This window comes from Nannospalax galili, unplaced genomic scaffold (assembly GCF_000622305.1).
Source record: "Nannospalax galili isolate Female #2095 unplaced genomic scaffold, S.galili_v1.0 scaffold2124, whole genome shotgun sequence".
NCBI classification, from domain to species: Eukaryota; Metazoa; Chordata; class Mammalia; order Rodentia; family Spalacidae; genus Nannospalax; species Nannospalax galili.
In genome coordinates, this window is record NW_008351698.1 from 479,053 (window position 1) to 500,269 (window position 21,217).

General features: G+C 46.0%; 2 protein-coding genes across 4 annotated transcripts in view; both read right to left on the minus strand.

Moving 5' to 3' along the window:
• Positions 1-17,857, minus strand: part of Stat2 (signal transducer and activator of transcription 2) — a 19,341-nt gene extending 1,484 nt beyond the window's left edge. The window contains exons 1-22 of one of the 2 annotated variants that reach the window (XM_008848737.3): positions 17,691-17,857; positions 11,678-11,816; positions 11,401-11,551; positions 11,034-11,129; positions 10,771-10,860; positions 10,623-10,692; positions 10,134-10,219; positions 9,823-9,974; positions 7,930-8,088; positions 7,751-7,843; positions 7,485-7,544; positions 6,827-6,844; positions 5,906-5,999; positions 5,722-5,769; positions 5,559-5,642; positions 5,306-5,404; positions 5,067-5,202; positions 4,895-4,947; positions 4,677-4,771; positions 3,683-3,819; positions 3,326-3,508; positions 2,883-2,940 (exon numbers count right to left, since the gene is read on the minus strand). In XM_008848737.3, coding sequence (XP_008846959.1) covers positions 2,883-2,940; positions 3,326-3,508; positions 3,683-3,819; positions 4,677-4,771; positions 4,895-4,947; positions 5,067-5,202; positions 5,306-5,404; positions 5,559-5,642; positions 5,722-5,769; positions 5,906-5,999; positions 6,827-6,844; positions 7,485-7,544; positions 7,751-7,843; positions 7,930-8,088; positions 9,823-9,974; positions 10,134-10,219; positions 10,623-10,692; positions 10,771-10,860; positions 11,034-11,129; positions 11,401-11,551; positions 11,678-11,808 — 2,093 coding nt within the window. In that variant the 5' untranslated portion in view covers positions 11,809-11,816; positions 17,691-17,857. Of the gene's footprint in view, positions 1-2,882; positions 2,941-3,325; positions 3,509-3,682; positions 3,820-4,676; positions 4,772-4,894; positions 4,948-5,066; positions 5,203-5,305; positions 5,405-5,558; positions 5,643-5,721; positions 5,770-5,905; positions 6,000-6,826; positions 6,845-7,484; positions 7,545-7,750; positions 7,844-7,929; positions 8,089-9,822; positions 9,975-10,133; positions 10,220-10,622; positions 10,693-10,770; positions 10,861-11,033; positions 11,130-11,400; positions 11,552-11,677; positions 11,817-17,690 lie in introns of those variants that run through there. The other variant, XM_008848738.3, reaches the window with a different exon arrangement.
• An 804-nt stretch (positions 17,858-18,661) lies between these two features.
• On the minus strand, positions 18,662-19,981 carry Apof (apolipoprotein F). 2 transcript variants are annotated; one of them, XM_008848739.2, is made up of 2 exons: positions 19,901-19,981; positions 18,662-19,665 (listed from the first exon to the last, which is right to left on the minus strand). In XM_008848739.2, the coding sequence occupies exons 1-2, from the start codon at positions 19,914-19,916 to the stop codon at positions 18,731-18,733; spliced, it is 951 nt and encodes a 316-aa protein (XP_008846961.1). In that variant the 5' UTR covers positions 19,917-19,981; the 3' UTR covers positions 18,662-18,730. The 2 variants fall into 2 exon arrangements, with proteins under 2 accessions (XP_008846961.1, XP_029409711.1); XM_029553851.1 differs by having other exon boundaries at positions 19,877-19,981.
• Positions 19,982-21,217: the final 1,236 nt, after the last annotated feature.

Below are 21,217 nucleotides of genomic sequence, written 5' to 3' on the forward strand. Positions count from 1 at the left end.
TCACTGAGAACATTTTGTGTGTGTGTGTGTGTGTGTGTGTGTGTGTGTGTGTGTATAATATGAGACTACTTATATATGACATATTACCCAGCCTTGAAAAAATGAAATCCTATCATTTTTGGCAACATGGATGGAACTCTAGGATATTATGCTACGTGAAATAAATCAGACACATAAAGACACGTTTTTCACATAGAAACAAAAAAACTGACTTCATAGAGGTAGAGAATAGAACCTACAGTTAAGATGGTAGAGTGCTTGCCTAACATGCATAAGGCCTTGTCTGACTTCTGTATGCATTGTACGACAGGGGTGCACCTCCCTACATCCAGGCAATACATTCATACACATAAAAAAATAAACAAAATATATATTTTTTAAAGGCAAACAAGATAGCTCAGCGGTTAAAGGCACTTTTACTGCCAAGACATCAGACCTAAATTTGGTCCCTGGGCCCCATATAGTAGGAGAGAAACAACTCTTAAAAGTTTTCCTTTTGCCTCCACATGTATGTCATGGCACATGCATACACACACAAATAAATGTGCTAAAAAATCTTTTTTTGACTGGTCATGGTGGGGGCTGGAGAAACAGCTTAGTAGTTAAGAGCACTTGCTGTTCTTGAAGAGGGCCTGGGTTTGCTTCCCAGCACCTACATGGTAACTAATAACTGTTCATAACTCCAGTTGTTGGGGGAATCTGATGCCCTCTTCTGGCCTCTGTGGGCATTGCATGCACATGATGCATACACATATGTGGGCATGCACCCCTCCCAACATGTGTGTACACACACACACATGCATAATAAAAAAATAGTGGCTGGGTATGGTGGGGCACACCTTTAATCCTAGCATCAGGAAGGCAGAGGCAGGTGGATCTGTGTCAGACTGAGGCCAACCTGATATATATAGCAAGTTCCAGGCCAGCTGGGGTCACAGAGAGACTGTGTCTCAAAAGTAAATAAATAAATAAATAAATAAATAAAGGACCCCAAGGCAAAAAAACAAACAAACAAACAAACCAAACCAACCAACCAACCAAACAAAAGTGGTAACTAGAACCTGAGAAAGGTAGGAGAAATGCAGATAGTGGGAAGTTTGATAACAGGTACCAAAATAGTTTTTGATTCTTTGAGACAGTCTCTGTAGTCTAGGCTGGTCTCAAACTCAATATGTAGCCCAGGCTGGTCTAGAACTCATGGCAACCCTCCTGCTCCAGTCTCCAAAGTTCTGGGATTGTAGGAATGAGCCACTATCCCCAGCTCCAAAATACAGGTAGATAGAAGAATAACTAATCTCTAGTGTTCTACAGCACAGTAGGGTAACCATAATTATAATTTATTATATATCTCATAAAGAACTAGAAGAGAGTTAGGTATAATGGTGCATACCTGTAATTCCAGCACTTAGGAAATAGAAACTAGAAGATCAAGAGTTTAAGGTTGCCAAAAAAAAATTCAAGAAAAGAGGGGGGACTGGAAAGATGTCTTAATGGTTAAAAGCACTGGCTATGCTTCCAGAGGACCTGGGTCTGGTTTCCAGCACCCACATTGCGGGTAACAACCATCCATAACTCCAGTTCCAAGGACTCTGGTGCCCTCTTTTGGCCTCTGTGGGCACTGCACGACACAGGTGCACTTACCTACATGCAGACAATACACGCATACACATAAAATAAAAATAAATAAAATATTTTTTAAAAAAGGATTTAAGGTTGGAAAGCATGGTGCTGCGCCATTCGGGAGGCAAAGGCAGGCAGATCTCTGGGAGTTAAGGCCAGCCTGGTCTACATAGTGAATTCCAGGCTAGCCAGGGTTACATAGTGAGACCCTGCCACAAGAAAACCCCAAAACTGGGGCTGGAGAGATGGCTCAGCAGTTAAGAACACTGGTTGTTCTTGCAGAAGACCCAGGTTGAACCCCAGGACCCACATGGCAGCTAACGACTGTCCATAACTCCAGTTCCAGGGGATCATACAACCTCTTCTGTCCTCTGCGGGCATTGCAGGACACGGGTGCACTTACCTACATGCAGGCAGTACACACATACACATAAAATAAAAATAATAAATAAAATATTTTTAAATAAAGAAAACCCCAGCCAGGCATGGTGGCACATGCCTTTAATCCCAGCACTTGGGAGGCAGAGGCAGGTGGATCTTTGTGAGTTCGAAGCCAGCCTGGTCTACATAGTGCAGTCCAGGACAGCTGGGGCTACAAGGAGACCCTGTCTCAAAAAGGCAAAAACAAACAAACAAACAAAAAAACCCCCCAAACTAAAACCACCACTACCAACCAAAGTCAAACCAACCAACCAACCAACCAACCAACCAACCAACCAACCAACCAATCAGTACTGAACAAGTGATCTGTAAGACCCGATTATTCAATAGCCATGTCCCTTCAGTATGCTGCTTCACACTAAATCAGTTTCCTCAGCTGATAAGAGTCACAGTGACTATCTCACAGGCCAAATATGAAGATTCAACCAGATGAGATGATACACAGAAAGCATGTAGCCCAGTACCCAGCAAAAATCCACTTTCAATGGATACAGCCATTGTTATTACCTACTCCAGTGGACCCTCATAGAGATTGAATGAAAAATGTGTTTTTAGGAAATCTAGTCCTATGCTTGGCAATCAAGTAGGGTCCTATTAACGCCAGTGATTATGACCCTTACTAAAGGGGAACCCCTGGTGGAGACAACAGGAAAAGAAGGCATCAGGAAACTATGAGAGAAGAGAGACTAGAACGGGGGAAAAACAAGGAGGCTAGAGTCAGGGTCAGCAGGCAGAGGAGGCTGGAGGGATTGGGACTGGGTGGGGTAGTGCACGCAATCAAAGCAGATTTCGGAGGGGAATGGGTGAGGCTTGTCTCTCACCTGGTAGAGACCACAATGAGCCGGTGTTTCAGGTATTTCCTCCGTTCTTCAAGGTTGACTGTGGAGACAGGCAGGAGGTAGGGGAGGTTGATGTACTAAACACATAGCACAGAATTCTCCCAGTGCATAATATGGTCCTGACACATGTACCCCCCTAGTGTGCACTGTGAACAAATCTCTTAGCAGCTCTTGGTATGTGTGAAAGGGAGGAAGCTGAATTTTTTTTTTTTCGTCTTTTTGAGACAAGGTCTCCCTATAGCTCCAGCTGGCCTGGAACTCACTATGTAGACCAGGCTGGCCTCGAACTCACAGAGATCTGCCTGCTTCTGCCTCTGGAGTGCTGGGATTAAAGGCCTGTGCCACCACGGCCGGCTGGGAAGCTGAATTTATCAACATCTGAGAATCCCTGCAATCTAGGAAGGATGCATGCCAGTGATTCCCACCTTTTTCTTGGTAGTAGAAGCCAAAAGCCTCATCCCGAGGGATTCGGGGGTAGAGGAAACGTAGCGGGTTCTCGGGGATGTTCTCTTCAGCAAGAACCTGGTAGTGGCGGATGATTTCAGTCAGGGGAAGAGACTGCAGTACCTCCTTGGTGTAGGGCTGCACGGAGTAGATGAGCACCTTATCTGTAGAACAGATACAGAACAAGTGGGCTAAAGAAGAGGTTAGCCCTGGAGCTCCCCTCGCTGGGTGCCCAAGCTTAAAGCTGCTGGGGAATCCAGGACAGGCAGGGGGTCAGAAGACAGGGAGGTCTGGCAGAAAGCACAGGCTGCAAGGAATGGCATGGGAGAGCAGCTGACCATCCTCCTGGTGCTCCACCCAGGAGCAGGTAATGCCCCCTTCAGAAGTTTCACTGAAGCGCAACAGAAAGGTGCCAGAGACGGTCTTCTTCAGCAGTCGACGCTCCTGGGTCCGGCTCACAAAGCCCATGATGCGACTGGAGCAGAGAAAGCCATTGTGAGATCCCAGGGCCTCTGTCCCCTTTGTATCTAAATGAGCCCTGGGTTTTGGTCCCATTTCTGTCATTTACCCACTTTTCCATCTTGGCAAGTCACACAACTTTAATGGACTATCCCTACCTCTACCCCCAGGGTTTGAAGAGGTGTAAGGACTGAGTGAGGACACACAGATGAAAAGTACCTTATAAAAGCCAGGGAAAGGACTCTGTCTCAAAAAGATAGTAAGAAAAAAAAAAAGCCAGGGGAAGGATCACAAGATGGTTCTTCAGGCAAGGTACCTGCTTCCAAACTTGATTGATTGAGTTCAATCCCCAGTATCCACATGGTAGAAGGCAAGAACCCACTCCAATAAGCTGTCCTCTGACCTCCACATACATTATGGTACAATGGCATGTGGGCCACACCCCGAATTCCCATATGCACACAAAATAAATATATTTAAAAAATAATAAAGTCCAGAGGATGTGCAAATCTGCAGGCAGTGTGGCAAGCACAGGATGGCTTGGGCATCACACAGGCCTGGGTTTGAATGCTGACTCTGTTCCTTGGGTAAGTTCCTAGTTTCTTTATGACTTGGTTTCCTCACATGAACTGAAGGTGGCAGCACCCACATCCCAATGTGGATCTAAGGACTACAAGAAAGAATTCATGAAAGCACCAAGCAGGCTCTGGAACACAGCAGACACTAGACAAATTTCAGCCGCAATTATTGCTAATGGGATCTTGTATCAGTTTTGGTCTCTTCCTGTGTGCTACAAGGTTGTGTAAAAGTCCACTCCTGAGCCCAGGAAAAAACAGCAACCAAACAGGCCAGGAAGGCTGACCAAGGCCTTACCCATCATTCCAGAGATCCTTCAGGTGGTCATGTACCAGCTCCAGGATTTTGTCCAACCATGTCCAGAATGGAATCTTGCCAGGGGGGCTTTCTCGCTGAAGGAGGGACAGAAAGACAGAAAGGGATGTGGAGTTGTCTCTAGTGTGGGGAAGGGACCCAGGCAGCACTAGTATTTGGACTGGGGACCAGAGACAGCTACACAGGCTTCAGGGATCTACCTTACTAAAGTCCGACCAGGACAACAATGCATCCTCCATCTTGCAGTTCTTTCCTGTGGGACAATCACAGATGGCTCAGATGACTGAAGGTCAGACAGAGGTCCTGGGATAGGACATCAGGCAGGGGCAGACTAAGGATAGGGAAAGGCTAAGAGAAAAGAAAGGACTGTACCAAACAGCTTGTTCCTCAGCATGCCCAGCTGCTCTGAATTGAGGCCTCGGCCAATAGAGGAGGAGAACTGCCAGCTGAGAACAGGCCCCAGCAAGCTCCAAGGGGCCTTGGGAGGTTTGCAGAAGAACTGCCGGTTCTGCACAGGCATAGGAAGGGTAAGATGTTTTAAAAGCAGCTCTTGGCACCAAGCCTCCACACACCCTCTTCTCTACCCTTCACCTGTCGGTCTCACCTCCTACCTGGGGGGTTGGGCTGAGCATATTGAACCAGAGAACTGAGGCCCAGGCAATGGAGAGTTGACTCATGTTAGAAATAATCACCACAGGAAGAGTGTCCGTCTGGGAAGAAGACAGAATCACAGTGGTGGGATGGGATGTCGCTAGCTAGAGACAACTGGACAGGGGATCATGGCACTCCAAGAGACTTCAGTTTATCCCCTCCTTATGCCTTCTTGAAAATCTGCTTCATCTTTCCCTGCGTCTCTTCACTCACTTGCAGCTCCATCTTCAGACCCTGGTATGTGTACTGGACTGTGAAGCTGATGATGTGTAACTCCTCTGTCACAGCCAGCGGCCCCTGTGGAGACACAGAGATCAGAGGGCCCTTTGACAAATCCCTGGCCTTATCCACTGCTTTGGCAAGTTCCCAGCCTTACCTTATTGGTACCCTTTCCTGTACCAACTGAACGTTGCTCCAACAGCGTCTGTGAAGTGAGGGAACAGAGAATGTCAGGGTGGAAACCCCAGGTCCCTGGAAGCCCTGTTTTGCCTCAAGACCTGGAAACTTCCTCCAACTACTGTACCTTTGGACTAGAAGCCAATTTTACTGATCCTTCTTACCAAGAAGCCAAAGTCCCAAATTAAGCCTTGTCTCTGCCCCTTCTCAGGGGTCAAGGTTTTTTGGTTGGAGGTCAGAATGTTGAATTTCCGGAAGCTGTTTTGGGGGGAAGAGATATGGAAACAAAGAGGAGTCAAGTCTTCCTTCCTTCCTCCCTCCCTCCCTCCTTCCTTCCTTCCCTCTCTCCCTCCTTCCCTTCCCTTCCCCCTCCCCTCCCTCCTTCCCTTCCTCCCTCCCTCCCTCTCATTCTTTCCTTTCTTCTATTTTTTTGACAGGGTCTCGCTATAGTAGCCTAGGGCTGGCCTTGAGTTTTCAGTGATCCTCCTGCCCCAGCTTCCCTAGTGTTGAAATTATAGGACTGTGTCTCTACCCCATGCTCAGAGTTTAAAATATCAGTACGAAAGGGCCAGTGAGATGGCTCAACAGGTAAAGGCACCTGCCAGTAAGTCTGACAACTTGAGTTTGATCCCCAGGACCCACATGGTTGAAGGAGAGCATAGACTCCCACTAGTTGTCCTCTGACCTACACATGTACTCTTCTCTCTCTCTGTCTCTCTGTCTCTCTCTCTCTCTCACACACACACAAATGTGAAAAACGCCGGGTGTGGTGGCGCACACCCTTTAATCCCAGCACTCAGGAGGCAGAGGCAGGCAGATCTCTGAGTTCAAGGCCAGCCTGATCTACATAGTGAGTTCCAGGACAGCTGGGGCTACAGGGAGACCCTGTCTCAAAAAGACCAAAAAAAAAAAAAGGGAAAAACAAATTTAGCAGGGAAACAAAAATCCCACTTCATTTCCTTTTGTTCATGGACCATCTAAGTCCCCTTCTTCCTTGTCCACGCCCCCACCAGGGGTGCCAAATTTAGTTGTACAGGTTATGAGCTCTGTACAAATGTTTATGGATGTCCTCATCAGGTACATACCCTTGTAACTGAGAATTCCTGAAAAGAAAGAAAGAAAGAAAAAATCATGGGAGGTAAAAGTAATTAGGAATTTACTCTTTGTGGTCAGACAGACCGTGATTCAAATCAATCTCTAGAACTTACTAGCTATGTGGCCTGGCAGAAGAGACACAGTATCTTTGAGCCCAGACCTTATTTGTCTGCTGCACTGGTTAATACCTAACTCATGGAGTTGTTAGTACAATTAAACATGCTGAATGGCACCTAGTATGTGTTCAACAAGAAAGAGGCATTATTGGGGCTGGAGAGATGGCTTAGTGGTTAAGAGCACTGACTGCTCTTGCAGAGGACCGGAGTTTGATTTCCAGCACCCACATGGCGGCTATGAACAGTCCTTAACTCCAGTTCCGGGGAATCTGAAACCCTCTTCTGACCTCTGAGGTATTGCATGACACGGGTGCACTCACATACATGCAGACAATACACTCATACACATAAAATAAAAATAAAAAATAAAATATTTTAAAAAAAATAAAGCGGCATTATTACTTCTGTAAAGTAGCACGACATGTAAAGAAGGCAGTCCAAGGGCTCTGCTGTAGAGTGAGCACCTCCACCACACCACCAGCCCATGTCCCACTGGCCACCTTAGTCACCTCCTTCACCTGCCTCCACATACCTGTCGATGAAGACTTCTGCTGTGAGTGACACATTGCCTTCCTGGAGTCGTACTAGCAGCCTGGGGGAGAAGAGGATGCAATGTATATAAGATGGTCAATCTCAAACTCCTGACAAGGCCAGATGTTCAGAAAAATATGGGGTATAAGAAGTAGGTGAATTGAGAGGAAAGAAGGAAATCTCAAGAACAAGAGGGTCTATCTGTAAAGTCAGAAAATTCACAATGGCAGGGTTGGAAAAATGATGCAGGAGTCTGGAAATGCTAACCTTGTTCGAACAGTGAACTTGCTTCCAGTTTTCAGGATAAGGGGGCGACCGACAGTTTGGGGCATGCAGGGCTGAGTTTCCACCACAAAGGCTCTAGGGGAAGATATATGAACAGAACGTATAACTCAGCATCTCTCTGTTTCTTCCCTGTTTTTCTCCCCACAGAGTCTTCTCCAGACCTTTGGAGTAGACGTTGTAGCAACTCTGTGACTTGGGCATTTTGCAGATCCACTCCTTTTTCAAAAGTGTCACCCTCATACTGAACCATGTGACCCATTTCCTTTAGCTGTTTTAGCAGCTGCCGTAGGTGAAACAACAGTTTTGCTCCAGCCGTGAACCTGGGTGACAGAATTCAGGGAGGGAGAAAAAAAAAAGAACCCAGAGCCAGGTATTACATCCCAGCACTCATGAGGCTGAAGCAGGATTGTGAGTTTGAAGCCAGCCTAGGCTATAACATGACTCTGTCTCAAAAAACAAAAACAAGGGGTTAGAGATGTAGCTCAGTTGGTAGAGTATACACAAAGCCCGAGGTTTAATCCCCAGCACTGCATAAACCAGACATGGGGGGCATGCACCTGGAAGGAGCACTGGGAAGGGGAGGCAAGAGGATCAGAAGCTCATCTTCAGTGAGTTCAAGGCCAGCCTGGAATACAGGAGACCCTGTCACAAACAAAATGAATAAACAGATTCTGGGAAGTGTAAAGTACATTATTTAACATGATTCTTAATCCAAAAGATGAAATTCAAAGCTATTTTTTTTTTTTGTCTTTTTGAGACAGAGTCTCCCTGTAGCCACTGCTGGCCTGGAATCACTGTGGAGACCAGCCTAGCTTTCAACTCACGGAGATCCACCTGCCTCTGCCTCCCAAGTGCTGGGACTAAAAGCGTGCACCACCACGCCTTGTCAAAGTTATTTTCATATAAAAATGGATAAAAGGTTTATTAACGTAATGCCATTTAACTTTATTTTGTGTAGTGTGTGCAAGTACCCATGTATGTAGAGACAAGAACTGAGTGTCTTCCTCTATTGCTTTCCACCTTTTTTTTTGAGGCAGGGTCTCTCTCTGAACTGAGCTCACCATTTTGCCTGGATTGACTGGCCAGCAAGTTCTGGGTATCTGCCTACTTCTGCCCACCTGGTGCTGGGAATTTGAACTCAGCTCTTCATGCTTACATAAAGCAAGCACTTACTCACAGGGCCATCTCCCCAGCCTGATGGTTCACTTTAATATAGAGCCTCTGCATGATAATACTTCATACATTTTTAATGTATTTCATCCTGACCTCACACAATAAGGTAGATATTATTATCATTAAATACCCTTTTATACATGATAACCTGAAGCACAGAAAGTGACCTGCTCAAGATCCTACAACCAATTAGAGATGAAGTTTTTATGTGATTCCAGTTAAGCCTGGCAACAGAACCCATAACCCATGATTTTGGAACCATTGGAACCGTCTTGTTTTATTGAGACAGGGTCTCATTATGTAGCCCTGGGTGACCTGGAACTCAGTATGTCAAACTCACAGAGATCTGCCTGCCTCTGTTACCCAAGTATGCCCATTTTATGCTTTTTTTTTTTTTTTTTGGTCTTTTTGAGGCAGGGTCTCCCTGTAGCCCCAGCTGACCTGGAACTCACTATGGAGACCAGGCTGGGCTCAAAGTTACAGAGATCTGCCTGCCTCTGCCTCCCAAGTACTGGGATTAAAGGTGTGTACCACCAGGCCCAGCTTCAAACTCATTACTTTTCATTAATTCACCAAGGTAAAGACTGGGCTCTGGTCTCCCTGAGTTGTGAGGGTAAAAGGCAGAATACATCACTTGCTGCAGTTTTTCCTTCCTTCCTTCCCCTGCTTCTGTCCTTTCCCTTCCCCTCCCATCCTTCCTTGTTCTGTGCTGGTGATCAAACCCAGGACCTTGTACACGCAAGAGAAGCACTCTACCATTGAGCTCCCCACAGCCCCCAGCGCTGTACTTGCTGTTATAACCTACAGGGCATCACAAGGAGTGGCTAGGCCTAGGGCTAGAGTGTAATAAAGGGATGGGAAAAACTAGCTTTTTCTCTCACCACTCTTCCAGCTGATGTAGGTTGAGGTCAGGTCGTGGGGCTCCAATACAGGATTTCTGCTGCTGCCCTTTCCACTCATCCAACTTTGGCAGCAGCAGGTCAATCAAGGTGGTTAATCGGCCTACTAGTGCTTTGGAGGTATCTAGCACCTCCTAGGAAAGAGATAACGTGAGTATGAAGTACCCCTCAACATCCTTCCTCATCCAGCTGATGAAGAGGAGAAAGAGAAGTCAAGGCTAAGAGGCCAGAGCCTCCAAGCCCTCTGTCTTCTAGTTCTCTGTTGCCCATTCCCTCTGTGCTCTGCTTTTCACCTTTCTCATTTTGTCCAGGTCATTGGCAGTTTTCTGCACAAGCTGCAGCTGTTGGCTCTGATGTGGGTCCGAAGAGGATGTCTTCTCTGAAAGGCAGAAGCAGGCATCACACCAGTGGAAAATTCCCTTTTGCTGGCCAGCATCTCAGTCAAGGATGGGAAATGTAGGAGCGGGAAGAAGGGGAACCAGGCAAAGCACAGGCACCTGGGGGCCCTCAGGTAAATTCTGTATGGACCAGAAGCCTACTCAACCTAAGGTGGTTTTCCATGCATCTCCTCCATCATTCACTAGCTACCCCTCAGCTACATCTCCAGTCCACCCTCTACAACACACCCTGGCACTTTTGCCTTGCATAGCAATAGGACTACAGTCACTGACACAAATAGCCATAGGTGACTGCTGCTCATGGAGCTTTCCACTTGAGCTGTCCTCCAGGCTAGGCCTCCCAGTAGGCCCCCATCTTTCTCCCACCCGTCTCTGTGATCCTACTTTGAATCGTGTATCTGAAGCTGAAGACATCCTGCAGATCTTTTAGTTGCCTGATAGACTTCACCAACATCTGCAGAGGAGACCCCAATAAGGCTGGTTCTGAGGGTACAGAAAAGCTAAAGCCTCCCCACCCCACACATCCACCAACCTCCACCATAGTCTGTAAATCCAGGATCCGGGATTCAATCTCAAACTGTTGGCTCTCCACCCTTGTTTCAACAGTTGGCCTGTCTTGCTCCTGAAATAAGAGGCTTTGAACGCATTTGAACTCTGACTTTTCATCCTTAAATCTAGACTGAAATTATACCATGGAATGTGGGGATATCCTGTTTTGAGACAAAATCCCTAAGTCTTTTGTATAGTCCTTTTCTATTCCAGGAGCTTCCAACATTACCACCAAATTGTTCTTACCACTTGAGCCCTTTGGGCCTGATTCAGAATTCTTTTTTCTTCCAGAAGAAGATTAAAGATCATCTCAGCCAACTGGGTAGGACCACAGGGAAAGGTCTAAATAAGAAATGCAGAAGGATGGATCTCATTTAATCACCATCAGTGACCAGTATTTCCCCTCCTTTCAGAGTCTCCAGTCCTTTTCCAACAGCATCATCTAGACAGTTCTTTTCTCCACCAGAGATCCGATGCCTGAAGTCCAGACTCTCTCCTTCTTTTGCAGGTGTACTTTCCTATCTTTGCATCTCCAAGGGCTGTTCCGTACCCTGATCCTTAATCTACACTCAGTGGCTGGTCCCACCCAGTCACTCCCAACTTCTCCAACTACCTGAATGTCCCGGCTGAATTTTCGCAAGTTATGCTGTAGTAAAAAATAATCAGGATCTGGGCTGTAGTGGTCACACTGGTTCAGTTGGTCCAAGATGTGGAAGTATAGCAGATTGGCCTTGGAATTATCATTGCCTAGCACAGCTTCCCTCCTGAGGACCAGGAATGACACTGATTAGGATCTCTGTAAAGCAGCTGCTGTCCTAAGGTCCAGGATGTCCTTAGGATCTGGGGGGGGGGGTCTCAGGAGAAACCTCCTGAACTTCTGAAGCTCTCACCAGTTCTGGTCTTCAATCCAAGCAGCCAAGTGCTGACGGACGTCCATTGGCAGGATGCTTTGTGAGTATAGCTGGTGCAGCTGGTCCAGAAATGGGTTGTCAAGATTCTTCAGCATCTCCCACTGTGCCATTTTGGGCTCTGAGTGGAAAAGGATGTCAGTTCTCAATTGGATATTTTGCTGGACTAAATCATCCATAGACTCATGATGATTCATGTATTTATTTAAAAACCCTATTATTTTATGATAAAACCCTATTGCTGAAGACACCACATGAGTGTGGGAGAGGAAGAAATAAAGCTTGGACTAAGCTGGAAACTCCCTGCCACTGGATGGGTAGCTTTCATAGTGCCAGAAAGTGCTATGCAGATGGCTGGGAGAGAATTGTCCCCTATAATTCTGCTCAAAAATGGACCCTGAGTACTGAACTATCAACATCCCAATCAAGATGTTCTTGCTGGTGCAATAGTGGCATATCTAGTGTATGTACAATCAGCAAATTTTCGATTGGATATAATGCCTGATCCTAGGGGTGGAACACACATCTGGTACTGTAGACCAGGCCAACCCCCTGTGGCAGGGGAGGATATAGGCCACCAGTGGGGAAGCCACTGCAACTGTTTTGTTAGATGGATGGATGCACCTGCTAAAGTACCATCCAAGCATTTGTCTTTATATCCATAGGTTATTATAGCACTGTTTAGGTGCTCTTGTTATTGTTGTTTGTGTGTTTATAGTAGATGGAATCCCACTGAAATGGGTCAACAGCCTATGGAAAACAGATGATGCAGAGACCGGAAAGTTCAGTGCCTTGCCACAATGGGAGGAAGATCATCCCACACTTATCACCCCCTCCAGGGCTCAGGGACTTTTGTGGAAGAGGTTGGCAGAAAGAATGTAAAAGCTGAAGGGGTGAAGTGTTACCTGGAAGTGTCCTCTGACCACTATGCTAGCAAGCTATAGTCACATCTCCTTCCCAAGCTCATCAAGTAGTTGAGGGGGAGTCAGTTACCCCTCCCACCCAATCGGTTGACCTTAGCTGCATGAGGGGGAGGGGATAAGGATATATAAGCCAAGAACACCATGAGGCACCTCTCTCACCATTTTGTGTGGCTGTCACAGGATCTATGTTTGGGTGTGGACTTTCCAGCACAGCCATAAATGGCGGGGGGCACTCTTATGTAAGTAAACCCCTACCCTATGCTCTGTTAGCAAGCCCAATAAATTCATTACGTTTTTTTTTTTGGTGTTGAGACAGGGTCTCCCTGTAGCCCCAGCTGGCCTGGAACTCGCTATGTAAACCAGGCTGGCCTCGACTCACAGAGATCTGCCTGCCTCTGTCTCCCAAGTGCTGGGACTACAGGTGTGCGCCACCATGCCCAGCAATTCCTTAGGATTAAAAAAAAAAAAAGAAAACTAGTGCATCCCTCAACTCTTACCAGTGAAGCCTCCTTATACAACAGAGTGTGATATACACAAAAGGCCACAACTGGCCAAATTTTAAAGAATAAGAGACTGCAGAGTGTGTGTCCCTGGATAGGACACTCTATCCACAGTTCAGGGACCATTTCGGAAGAGGGGGCAAAAAGACTGTAACAGGCAGGGTTGGTTGTACATAGAGAAGCAGAGCCTTTCAAGCCATTGGAAGCTTGCACATATGAACTTATAGCAATGGTGGTATTGAGCACAGGACCCATGCCAGCTCAATCAGACAAAGGCTCAGAGTGGAGAAAGGGAAATGGGTGGCAGGTAGGGAATTATTGGATATTGATCACTACCATCTGAGAGAGAACATGCCATACCAATGATCTCTAGATAGGCTGACTAGACTCTAGTGGATGAATTTGCACTGAAGGACATCTGGGTACAAATGCTTAACTGGATAGGACTCAACATGTAGAGCAGAATAAAGGTCTGGTGGGGGGGTGGGGGGAATGGATAGGGGAGGGAGGGTCTAAATGTGATTAAGAACTGTTGTATGAAATGTACAAAAGCTCAATAAATTTTTTTTTAAAGAAAAAGAAAAACAAAAACAGGATCTCAATCTGGGGACTTGAAATCACAGCAATCCTGTCTCAGCCGGATGATAGGTACAAGCCTCTAAATCTGGCTATGTGATTATTGTTCTAATTTAAAAGTCTATAACCCTATTCTCAATATTGGTCCCTGTCCTTTCTCTCTAAAAGTAACTACTATTATAGTTTGCTGCAGTTTTTTCAGGGAACATTATTTAATAGTTCCAATATGTGGGATTTTTTGTTTTAGTGGTAACTTTCAAACACACAAAAGTAAAATGAAGAGCTGGGCATGGTGGCACATGCCTCTATCCCAGCACTTGGCAGGTGGAGGCAGGAAGATCAAGAGTTCCAAGGCAGGCCCAAGCTAAATGGTGAATTTAAGATAAACCTGGGCTATATAAGAGCCTATGTCAAAAAAAGAAAAAAGAAAAGTTCTTTCTAAAAAATTTTTATTTTATTTTAGTTATGTTAATGAGTATTTTGCATGCATATAAATGTATCCATGCATGTAATGCCCATGGAGGCCAGAAGAGGGTGTCAGATCCATTGGAACTGTGGTTATAGACTGTTGTTAGCTACCATGTGGGTGCTGGGAATGGAACCTAGGTCCTCTGCAAGAGTACCCAGTGCTCTTAATCACTAAGCCATCTCTCCAGCCTAAAAGAAAGAAGCAGAATACAGTATAAGGATGTTCGTGTACCTGTTATTCAACTTAACAAATAGTATTTTCATTGTCTTATCTAGTTCCTTTAATTTATTTACTTTAATTTTTCATGCATTTGTAGTTGTTTATGCTGGAGCAATGCATAAGTGATAAAGATCAGTCAGGCATGGTGATGCACACCTTTAATCCCAGCACTTAGAGGCAGAGACAGGAGCGTCTGTCTCTGTAAGTCTACTCCAGCCTTGTCTACCTAGGGAGTTCCAGGCTAGCTGGGGCTACAAGGAGACCCTGTCTCAAAACAAAACCACCCAAAAAACAACTAAAAAATAAACAATAAAGATCAACGTTGGCCTTGAATATTTATGACTCTTGCTGACCCTGAAGCTTTTTCAGGGACCGAAACATTGTAGGTGAGGGGAGTTCACCTACAAACTGCCCACCTACCAGGAAAGAGGAGCTCCACTGTAGATGTCTAAGTATCGTGCAAAAGGACATTTGGTCTCTAAAACTGCATTTTTATGACCTCTGTCACCCTCAGACTCTTCATGTGAATTATCAAATTTGTGAAGACCCAGAAATTTCACACAAAACTATTTTCATTTCCCTGTCCCCTGCCATCTCGTATCTATTATGAAATTAAAATTTACTTTTATTGCAGCTTGAGTCTAAACAAACAGGAGAAACAAACAGATTTGTGTTCTTTTCTACTACAGAGAAAAAAAATGTTTGGGGTGCATGAGGTTACCTTTCTCTGAAAGTAGGAAAGAAGAGGGAAGGGAATGGATTGGGCAAGAGCACTGACTGCTCTTCCAGAGGCCTCAGGTTTGGTTCCCAACACCCACATGGCAGCTAACAACAGCTTAATTCTAGATCCAGGGACTCCAACACCTTCTTCTGGCCTCTGAGGGTTTGCCTGCATGTGATGCACTTACATACATGCAGGCAAAACACTCATACACATAAATAAAAATAAATGCATAAATAAAAAATACATGCATTATTGATTTGTGTGTTTGTGTGTGTGTGTGTGCCTGTGGAGGCCAGAGAGGGCATCAGATCCCCTGGAGATGAAGTTACAGGTGGTGTAAGCAGCCCAATGTATGTGCTGGGATCTAAACTCCAGTCTTCTGCACTAGCAGCAAGTCCTCTTAATGACTGGGTCATCTTTCCTGCCCTAAGAGCTAAGTTTTCATTTTAGCCCCTTTAGTCCTTGATGGAGATCAAACATGAGGTCTCATTTATGCTAGTGGTTGAACTAACATGACCAGTGCCATGCTTGACTTTTAAAAACTATATACTGGGGCTGGAGAGATGGTTCAGCAGTTAAGAACACTGACTGTTCTTGCAGAAGACCCAGGTTCGAATCCCAGAACACACATGGAGGCTAACAACTATCCCTAACTCCACTTTCAGGGGATCTGACAGTCTCTTCTGTCCTCTGCATGACACAGGTATACTTACATGCAGGCATAACTCTCATACACATAAAATAAAAATAAATTAACCCCCCCCCAAAACAACCAAAAAAAAAAAACTATATATCTGACTGGGCGTGGCGTGCATGCCTTTAATCCCAGCACTTGTGAGGCAGAGGCAGGTGAATCTCTGTGAGTTCAAGGCCAGCCTGGTCTACTACATAGAAAGTTCAGGCCAGCTGGGGCTACAGAGAGACTCTGTCTCTAAAAGGCCAAAAATTAAAAAACAAAGAACAAAAAACAAACATGGGCTGGAGAGATGGCTCAGCAGTTAAAAACACTGGTTGTTCTTGCAGAAGACAGGGGTTCAAATCCCACCACCCACATGGCAGCTAACAACTGTCTGTAACTCTAGTCCCAGAGGATCTGACAGCCTCTTCTAACCTCCACCGGTTTGGCTTTGCACAACATGGGTGCACTTACTTACATGCAGGCAATACACACATACACATAAAATAAAAAATAATAATAAAAAAAAATAAAAAAAAACTATTAACCTGTATTGCTGTTAAGAAACAAACGAACAAAAAAAATAGCACCAGGTGTGGTCATGTACACCTTTAGTCCCAGCATTCAGGAGGTAGAGGCAGGTGGATCTCTGTGAGTTTAAGGCCAGCCTGGTCTACACAGTGAGTTCAGGCCAGCTGGGGCTACAAGGAGACCCCCATCTCACAAAAAAAAAGAGAAAGAAAGAAAAATAGGGGCTGGAGAAATGACTCAGTGGCTAAGAGCACTTCCTTTTCTTGAAGAGGACCTGGGTTGTGTTCCCAGCACCCACATAGCAACTCACAACTGTTTGGTTCCAGGGGACCCAACACCCTCTTCTGGCCTCCATAGACACTACAATGCACATGGTGCACTTATATACATGCAGGCAAAACACTCTTACACATAATAATAAAAGTATAAAATTATTTTTTGTCTTTTTTTTTTTGAGACAGGGTCTCCTTGTAGCCCCAGCTGTCCTGGAACTCACTATGTAGACCAGGCTGGCCTCGAACTCACAAAGATCTGCCTGCCTCTTACTCCCAAGAGCTGGGATTAAAGGCGTGCGCCGCCACGCCCGGCTAAAATATTTTTTAAAAAGAAGCAAAAAGTACTTTTTAAAAAAAATTTTGGTCTTTTTGAGACAGGGTCTCCCTGTAGCCCCAGCTGTCCTGGAACTCACTATGTATACCAGGCTGGCCTTGAACTCACAGAGATCCGCCTGCTTCTGACTACCAAGTGCTGGGATTAAATGGTGTGCCACCACTCCCGGCCACATTTTTAAGAGTCTAAGATCTCAGTTTTTCTGGAATTAAATGGCAAGGGAACAAGTAAATTCTAAGATTTAAATATGAAACAAAACAAAAAGTAGTCTTCCCAAGCGGACTGCACACTGAGCGAGGTTAAAGGCTGCATGCAATACAGTATTTTCTCACGTTATCTCTCACTCTCTTAGGCTCCAATTTTGCACCCAAGCAGCTTTTCTGAAGTAAACTAGATTCTGTGTAACCTTAAGCAAACAGTGTCACCTTCCAGGACTTTATTTATATATAACAAATAAGAATGTATATCGGGTCTGTCCTTGGATTTTTTTTTTTTTTTTTAAGGATCAAAGATCATGCAGAGCAGAGGTTAGAGCTTTGACTTAAGACAAGGAACAAATGCCCACGATGCAGGTTCCAGCTTTCCGGGGCTGCAGGGGAGGTGACAGCGTCAGCGAGCTAGGCCAGGCTGAGTGTAGCATCTCGGACCCAGCCGAGCTCCAATTTAACCAGATAGAAGCTGCGTGGTCCAGGCATAACCCCGGGCAGGCGCCCTCCTCGGGGAAGAACTCGCGCATCCGCCCCTGCTCCGCATCCTCTAGGGCTGTACCTGCTCCAGCCGCTCCCTCCAGGGGCTCCAGCAACTTCCAGTCCTCAAAGCTCCGGAAGCGTCTTTTCCCACCTGGCCCCGACTCTGCCGGGATACGGCGCAGCAGGTCACAGCGGCCGGCCTGGAGCTGGTTCCTGGCTCGCCCCGGGCCCCGCCTCCACCTCACCCAGCCTCGTCCGTCCGGGGTGGCGCGCTCATTGGCGCAGGCACGATCCCGCCCTCCACTGGGCAGGAAGAGCTGCTCCTAAGCCACACCTTCAACGGTGGTGATTGGTGGAAACGCTCATGTTCGCGCTCTTCCCGCCCCCTTGCGGGGCGGAGCCCAAGTAAAGCAGCTCTACACGAGAACAGCTGACTTTCCAGAATCTGCACTTGGGGCGAAGAAACGAAACCAGATTGAGGTGGAGGCGCTAAGCACTCCATAGAAGGGGTGGGACCAGAATTTCGACAGTTTGGGATAGGAAGAGAAGAGCTGAGAATAATAATAAAACAATTTTAAATAATAATAATAATATAATAATAAAACAATAATAAAATAATAATAAAACAATTTATTATTGCGGATATAGTGATAAATACCGTGGGCTCATGGTATCACTTCTTAATTTCTATAATCACCCATTCAGGTGAAAATAGACTATTCCTACTTTAGAAATTTAAAAACGAGTTTTGAGAGAAAAATAGCCATAACAATACCCCAAATTCGTCCACCCATCCTCCTCTTCTACCCTCCCTGCTATCGGTAGCTTGGGCTGCATTGGATGTAATCTAGGCTGACCTCAAATTAGTGGCAAACTTCCTACTTTAGACTCTGGAGTGCTGGGATTACAGGTGTGAGCCACTACACCCACCTAAACCCTTAATCTCAAATTCCTCCATTTTATAGCCCTTCTTTCCTCCTGGACAACAAATCAGAGATTTGGATATGGATATGCGGCCCTCAGAAGTTTGAGCACACCAGATACAGCATGTGAGAATATTCCATTTATTTGTTCTGCAGTTAGTACCTCTGGTATCCCAAGACTCCTAGCTCCAAGATCTCAACCATAGCTCTTAAATAAGGTCCACCCCCAATAGGAAGCTGGACTTACAAATTCTGACACTGAAGGGGTTGGGGTTGTTTCTTCCAAGTCACTCCCATCTGAGATGCCCCACAAGCCATCTTTCCTGGCCTCTGGCTGAGAGATGTTCACCTCTTTTTCATCATAATAATATTGGATCAGCTGCTGAACCCCACCCTTCAGTGCTGGTTTAAGGGCAGCACTGATCACTACACCAGCAGGGCCCCCTGATAGACCTGCCATGGTCATCAGAAGGTCATAACCCAGATCTATGGCCCCATCTCGTCCTCGATCCTTGGCCTTATCAGTGCAGTTCTGAATGGCATAATACAAAGCTGTGGCCAGGTTGTAGTAGGCTCCCACTGCTGGCAGCAGCCGGACCACGTTGTGCACACTCTGTTCCTGATCATTCTCACAGTCCACCGTGGAGATGGAGCGTTGGACCCTCTTTGGACCTAGCTGCTCCCTGGCTAACAACTGCAGAGCAGAGATTAGGGCTTCTGTTGACACTTGCCAGTCTGTGCTCTCCACTTTCTGGAGCTCTTGAAGATGGTGAACGAGGGCCTGTGTGGCCTTCACACCTCCCAAGCGGTAGAGCTGAAGCTGCAGGGCCTGGACATCAGCCTGGCAGCCAGCTTCCTCCAGGGCATTCCTCAGAGCCAGGCCTACCAGGAACTTGGGGAGAGGGGATATGTGACTGAAGCCAGGTAGGGACTTTGGGAGCAGGGTCTGGCAGGACAAGGGGTTTGAGGAGGGCAGTTGGGATCCTAAGTCAGGCGGAAAGTGCATTGTAGAGACAGTTGTCCCCTCTCTATATGAAACAGCATCCACAGAGTGCAGCAGGAGATAACAAAGCAGCAACTCAAATGGCATCAGGATGAGTCGGAGGTGGTGTATATCTGGAGCAGAGTGCACTGGAAAGGGGAGAATCCCAAAATGTATAAACCATTTCTTTGAGAGCTATACTCTGAAAGGAACCTGACTCAGGGGTCCCCTCATCTATTACCTACCTCCAAGCTTTTGATCTTTTTAGTTAAGGGCTAAGAGGTGGGAAATGCAACTCAGTTGTTCCCACTTGGTCTGTCTCATTTTCAGGTCACAGGAACCTTCCTGTTTTGTACCCACCCATTTCTAGAGGCCCCAAATTACCACATAGTCCAGTCATTGAGAAGTGAGACTGCTTTCGTAGGTTTGGTGGCTCCTCGATCCTCCTGTTCTGCCCAGTTCTGTGTTCTGTGAGGAGAGGAGATGTTTGCTTTTCCCTATGATCAGTAAGGGACGTAATTTCTGCAAATATTTACCCATTTGTACTGGCTCTCAAAGCCTGTCCGTTGTCCACACGTTCATCCTGAAGACCTAAGACCTGTTCTTTGAATTTTCTCCATGTCCCTGCCACGTTCTCACTCTAAGTTCCTGATAGGAACCCGGAAAATTCAGAATCAAGAGAAACTGAGGGAATTGGGCACAGGAGAGGGCAGAAACTGAATTTAAAAAATGACACATATGTATGAAAATACCACAGTGATACCTATGGCTTTGTGTGCTAACTTAATAAAAATTATTTTAATTTATTTTGTCTTTTTTGAGACAGGGTCTCCCTGTAGCCCCAGCTGTCCTGGAACTCACTATGTAGACCAAGCTGGCCTTGAACTCACAGAGATCCGCCTGCCTCTGCCTCCCGAGTGCTGGGATTAAAGGTGTGCACCACCACACCCGACTTATTTTAATTTTTTTATGTGTATATGTATATGTCACATGTGTGCAGATCCCTGCAACAAAGGCCTGCAAAGGATGTCAGATTCCCTGGAGTTGGGGTTACAGGTGGTTGTGAACCACCTAACATGGGTACTGGGAACTGAACTTGAGTCCTCTGGAAGAGCAGTACACACTCTTAAATGCTGAACCATCTCTTCAGCCAATAAAAAAATTTTAGGGGGCCTTTTTTGAGACAGGGTCTCCCTGCAACTCCAGCTGGCCTGGAACTCACTATGTAGACCAGGCTGCCTCCCAAGTGCTGGGGCTACAGGAGTGCACCACCACACCTGGCTAATAATTTTTTTTTAAAGGAAAAAACGAGATTATGAGGGCTGGAGAGATGGCTCAGAGGTTAAGAGCACTGACTGCTCTTGCAGAGGACCTGAGTTCAATTCCCAGCACTCACATGGCGGCTAACAACTGTCTGTAACTCTAGTTCCAGGGATCTGACACCTTCTTCTGGCCTCTGTGGGCATTGCACAACATGGGTGCACTTACACACATGCAGGCAATATACTAATACACATAAAAAATAATAAAAAATATTAAAAAATGAAATTAGGCCAGGCATGGTGATACATCTCTTTAATCCCAGCACTCAGGAGGCAGAGACAGGCGGATCCCTCTGAGTTCAAGGCCAGCCTGGTCTACATAGTGAGTTCCAGGACAGCTGGGGCTACAGGGAGACCCTGTCTCAAAAAGACCAAAGGG